Here is a 6,028-nt window from a genome sequence, read left to right as displayed (position 1 = left end):
TACCAGGGTTCCGGGCAACAGAGGTTCCGGAAGGGGCGGGATGAGGCGCTGCAGGGGGAGAGCTGCATTGCACAGCACATGGGACGCCCAGAGCTTCGGCACCAATAGCTGGGTGGCTCTAGGAGGTGGCTATGGGGCATCATCTGGATGCTGGGTGGGTGCAGGGCACATGGGGGCTGTGCAAGCCCCTCCTGTTGCATGACTATCCTATTACCCAGTGATTCTCAAGCAGGGCTACCTGTTCCTCTGGGGGTACATCAGCCCCTCTAGATAGTTGCCTAGTTTTACAACAGGTTACATAAAAAGCACTAGTGAAGTCAGTACAAACTAAAATTTCATACAGACCATGACTTGTTTATGCTACTCTGTATACTATACACTGAAAGGTAAGTACAATATTTATAGGCCCAGGGATTTATTTTATAATTATATGGTAAAAAGAAAAGGTTAGTAATTTTTCAGTAATAGTGTGCTGTGACACTTTTGTATTATGTCATGTCTGATTTTGTGAGCAATCAGTGTTTGAGTGAGGTTAAACAGGGAGGGCAGCGCATAGGAAGGACACCATAAGATAAATCAGACTCGGAAGAATGGTACAGTAGTCTGGAAAAGTTGAGAACTACTGCTGTTTCTCACCAAGTACAGTGAATCTGTGATAGAATGATTTTGGGTGAGGGACTGAAAAATCTCTTCCCCCCCCACTGAAAACTACAGGGTTATGCCAGGCTGTAAGATTCAGCTGTAAAGGCTCCTAGTTGTATGATCAGTAAAAAGCCAGAGGCTTCTGCTAGGATAAGTCTGTGTATGGGGTGGGGGACATGCTGAGTAAGTAGGCTTGGAAGGTTTAGATCATCATCGGTAACTGTAAACAGGGCCAGCTTTAGGCCAATTCAGCCCAATTCAGCTGATTCCTGGGAATCGGGCCCCAGGCCTAAGAGGGCTCCGTGCCTTAGGCGCCTTTTTAATTTTTTTTATTTACCCCGGCTGCAGTCTGCTCCAGGGTCTTCCATGGTCCCACTCCTCTGACTAAAGCGCCAGTGGGAGTGCGGCTGCCCCACTCTCCCAGCTGGAGCTCCGGCCGGAGCACAGCAAGCCCTACTCTGCAGCCCCGCTCTCCCAACTGGAGCTCTGGGCCCTTTAAATAGCCCCCAGAGCTCTGGGGTAGCCGGGGGGCTCCAGGGACTATTTACAGGGCCGGGGCTCCAGCTGCCTCTGCCACCCTAGTCCTTTAAATGGCCGCTGGAGTCCCGCCGCCCCCATGCATTCCCCAGGGCTCCCGTGGTTATTTAAAAGGTCCAGGGCAGGGTAGAAGCAGGGGAGCCCTGGACCCTTTAAATAACCCCCAGAGCCCTAGGATAGCGGGGGGGAGGCTTGGGGGTTATTTAAAGGGCCAGGGCTCCAGCTGCCTCTGCTGCACCCCCTGCCCTGCCCGCACCAGCCCCACTCCCGCACCTGCAGCCAGCTTTGCACCCCCTGCCCTGTCTCCAGCCAGCCCCTGCCAAACCCCCTGTCCTGTCTCCAGCCAACCCCTGCCACACACCCCTGCAACCCTGCCCAAAGCCAGCCAGCCCTGCACTGTCTGCACCCAGGCCCACACCCCCTGCTCTGTCTCCAGCTAACCCCTGCTACACCCCCCTGCCTGAAGCCAGCCAGTCTCACACTCCTGTCTCCAGCCCTGCCAACCCCTGGTGCATCCCCCTGCAGCTCTACCTGAAGCCAGCCCGCCCCACACACCTGTCTCCAGCCAGCCCCGCACCCCTTGCCTTGCCTGTAGCTAGCCCCATGTCCACTGCTGCCCTGCAGTTCCCAGGGCAGTAACCCTGCACACCTGCTTCAATGAGGGGAGCAGCTGGAACCCACACATGTGCACACCCCCAGGGAGTGGCAGGGACCCACACATGTGAAACAGCAGTCATTAATAACCAATCAACAGCATATATGATGCAATGTACATAATATATAATTGTATTATTTATATAGTTATGGAAAGTAAATAATACATGGAAGACTTTTTTTTTTTTTTTTTTCTTTTCAGTCATCCCTCCCAGGGCCCCACACTTCCTAAAGCCAGCCCTGACTGTAAACATCAGTTTCACCCAAACACACCCACAAATCCACAAAAAGTATTTCCATAACAATTGAAATGTACAGATAGGCAAAGTAAGGAAAAATGCTGCTTTTAAACTTAGAGATTGATGTAAGGATATTTACTTTTTATATTTGGATATGCGCTGTTGGTAGTTTGTGTTTTAAAAGCTTTAACTTTTAGAATCTCAACAGCTACTGTCATTAAATAATTCTCTCCACCTTCCTTTCCCTCAACTGTGAAAATTTAAATCTATAAAAAAATGCTTAAAAATACATGTTGATATCAAAATTATATACTGTAATCAGTATATACAAAAATCAAATCCTGCCAAGCCTATGAACACACTACCCTAAGTCTCTGCTGTGTATACAGTGATAGATCAGCCTCTGGCTTCAGTGTTAGCTGGAGGAATTTCTCTTTGCATAGAGTAAGGCTTTGTCTACACCATGATTTTGTTGATAAAACTTCTGTTGGTCAAATGTGAAAACACACACCCCTGGTCAACATAAGTTACACTGAGAGAAGCACCAGCCCATGTGGACAGCACTATGTTGGTGGGAGACACTCTCTCATTGACATAGCTACCGCCACTCATTGGGGGTGCTTTAATTATGCCAGCGGAAGAGCTCTCTCCTATTGGCACAGAGCAGCTACACAGGAGACCTTAGAGTGGCGCAGCAGCAGTGATACATCTGTGCTGCTGTAAAGTCTCTAGTTTAGACATAGAAGTGTGAATAAAGCTATTTGCAGTTTCACACGTTTTAAAGAGATATTTCCAACAGCCACAACATAGGTTTATTTTATGCCACCAGATATTGAGGCCCACAGCCCCAGCAGTGCCCTGAACCCCCGAGGCTGATGTTCTAGCTCTTCCTGATGCAGCTGCAGCAGCAACCATTGTTCCATTGTGAGACCTAGAATGCTCAGCTGCTGCAGTTCTGTTACATCAAAGACACCGGCTGTAATCTCAGTGTATTTGTGCCTTCAACATCCCTCCTTTCCTCCCCACTCCAGAGCAGGGATGGGAACCAACACAGACCTGTGATTATTACCCACACCTCTTCAAAGAGTACGTTGTAGGTAAACAATGATTATCCCCAGCAGTGAGTACCATATTTACCATCTGAAAACTAGTCAGCAGTTTTCTATTACCTCCTTAAGATGTTCTTTTTTCTGAAACCTCACATAATATTGTGTAAGTGAAATGGGCTAGCAAATAAGATCACTCACCCAGCCTGCACACTACTACTTACGGTTAAATGGAATCTTGCTGCTAAGCTGGTACAATTGCTATTTTGTGACAAGTTTTAAGAAAGGCCCCTGCTCCTCGGAAATTTGGAAGGCGACATTAGCAAGTGATTGTCTGAAGAGGCAATATTTCAATCTAGATTCTTTAACATCTATGAATTTTAATAATGGACTGCAGATAGATTTGGTATGTTCAAAAGGCATTTGGTAACAGCACAGCCATAGGTTTTAAGGCACGAAGGACCCAGTATGTTCATCTAGCCTGAGCTCCTCAGAACACATGCCAGAAGTTCACCTTGTAATTCCTGCACCCAGCTCATAACTGGCCCTTTTTACTTGTCTAGGGATAACCCCCATCAACCAGACCCCACTGTTTGTGTCTCCTTGCTGCTGGCTATGCACTATTTATGCCCCCACAGACTAAAAGCAACTCTTTCAATTAGCCAAAAACAATCGGTTCCCCGGTGCCTTTACTATAATAGCCTGTGCTGACATTACATTTCTTACTGAAGGATCCCCAAGTACTTCACATAGTAACAGCCTTGCTACTTTTGCACAACAGGGTAGATTTTCGAGCCAGAGACCAGGCCCTTCCCTTACCCAAAATACCACATGGTCTTTAACATGTGGATCCCCAGTCACTGGAGATTTTTAAGAACAGGTTAGATAAACACCTGTCCGCAATGGTCTGGGTTTACTTGGTCCTGCCTCATGGGCAGGGCAGGGCGGACGGACTGGTGACTTCTAGAGGTCACTTCCAGGCCTACATTTCTATAATTATACACAGAGTTAACAGGTCGTTATTTTTAAAAATATTTCCTAAAGACTTTTACACAAACTGCATGTTCAATCTAAACTGGCACTTCTGGGATTTGAACATGGCTTTCCAGATAGCCTGGGGAAAGTCTAAATACAGAGTTGGATTAAAGGTGTTACTTAAACCACATTTAGTAAAACCATTGCAAAAAAGGCTGCATGGACACTTAGCTTAAGTCAGTAAGGAACAGTTTAAGCCAAAGAAAGAATGTCCAGAAAGGGGGTTACACCAGTGCAGGGCAATCACATACGTGTTTTAAAGCTGCAGTTTAGGTTCACTCAAATAGATCCTAGTCCAATTATATTTTTAGAATAATTAACACTCAGATGTTACTTGAACTCTAGCCTCAAATACCAAGATCCACACATACAAAACAGGTGCAGCTACTAAAAGATAGAAAGGGAAAGAGGGGAAAATTCTCTCCCAAATGGAATTGGGTTAAAAAAAAAAAAATCAAATGACTGACCACTTAGTGTCATTTAGAATAGGATAGCTCCAAAAAGGACCTAATCCATCAAACTTAAGTTTCCTATCATGCTGGATGCTGCACAAATGCATTAATAGACATGATCCCTGCACGAAAGAGCTTACCCTCTGCTCTTGCTTTTTAGGTTGGCTGCCTCTCTACTTTGCAGGCCTAGGGCTATGTTACATCTTGATCTTCAGTAGCATGTTTTTCTTTCACTGGAAGAAAGTCGTCCAGCGGGAGCAACGTGCACAAGCGTGGGTTGAGCTGATGAGGAGCGAAACATTCTTCCCCAATGCAGTAGTTCACTGGGCTGACAAGAGAGCTCATTATGGGATTAAAGCAGAGGTATGCACTCCAGAGTCCAGTGCTAGCCCAAAGCAAAATGGCAAAAGCTTTGACAGAGAGACCACTACAGGCAGGGATGGAGCTTTCTTCCCTTCCCTCACAGGTGTGGGTTCATACAAACTGGTGTTTCAGGAACTGCCATGGGCTTGTTCACTCTCCAGCCTGCCACCGCTGCTCCATCATTCAACCTCTTATCCTTTTTCAGCCATTCCATCAAGGACTGTTCCATTCAGCTCTCTTCCTGACTTTGTTACATTAGGAAATGTGAGATGCCACCTCAGTAATGGCAACTCTGCTTGTGAGATATAACTCATGACAGACCCACAGTGGACTGCATCATTTGGGATGGAAACCAAAATAAAAAAATAAAACTTTTAAAAGTCAAATAAAACAAGCTATTGTCACCAGAATACTTTCAAAAGGCACCTTAAATGGGTTTTCTTTGTTACCCGTAGGGGCTGCAGTAGAGTTACTTCCCCCTTTGAGGAAATTAAACCTGAACAACTCCAATTTCAACTTCTATATGTACATCTCCAGTTAGGATTTAACCGGCTATTTGATTCCTCATGAAATCTCCACGAAAGCCATTTGCCCAGCTTTGCAGTTTGTTTTGCATCTTCACATTCTGATTAGTATAGAATGCATCTTCTCTTATTTTCATGTCCAGACCTGACCAAAGCACTGTATCAAAATAAGCAACTTACTGAGCTGCAGCCCCCTCCCCCTTTTCTTGAGGTTTAATTTAAAAAAAAAAAAAAGCCACACAGGTATGGCATTTTTCATCCTTTCACCCCAAATCACATAACCCCAGCTATGGCTGGATTGGGTAAGAGTGGCAAATCCATGCTAGAGCCTTGTTTTGTGTTGCTATTTTAATTATGGAGAAAATTTCTTCATAATTAAGGTTATAACCATGGTTCCATTATAAACTAGGGGTGAAATCCTGGGTCCAATGAAGTCAGAGTTTTGACATTGAAATCCTGGCTGTATTAAAAATCAATCTTTGAAGGTTGAGGGAGTTTGAATATCAACTTAGGCTAGAACATTAGTTTGACCATCA

The 6,028-nt window shown here is 45.5% G+C and overlaps 1 protein-coding gene across 1 annotated transcript; it reads left to right on the top strand.

Annotated features, from left to right (window-relative positions):
* The first annotated feature begins 2,698 nt into the window (after positions 1-2,698).
* TEX38 (testis expressed 38) lies at positions 2,699-5,293 on the top strand. Its single transcript, XM_030574089.1, has one exon. It carries the CDS (start codon positions 4,696-4,698, stop codon positions 5,275-5,277), a length of 582 nt encoding a protein of 193 aa, XP_030429949.1. The 5' UTR covers positions 2,699-4,695; the 3' UTR covers positions 5,278-5,293.
* The last annotated feature ends 735 nt before the right edge of the window (positions 5,294-6,028 follow it).

Source organism: Gopherus evgoodei, chromosome 8 (genome assembly GCF_007399415.2).
Source record: "Gopherus evgoodei ecotype Sinaloan lineage chromosome 8, rGopEvg1_v1.p, whole genome shotgun sequence".
In the NCBI taxonomy this organism is placed as follows: domain Eukaryota; kingdom Metazoa; phylum Chordata; order Testudines; family Testudinidae; genus Gopherus; species Gopherus evgoodei.
Note: the sequence above shows the minus strand (reverse complement) of the source record. Positions and strands in the feature narration are given on the sequence as shown.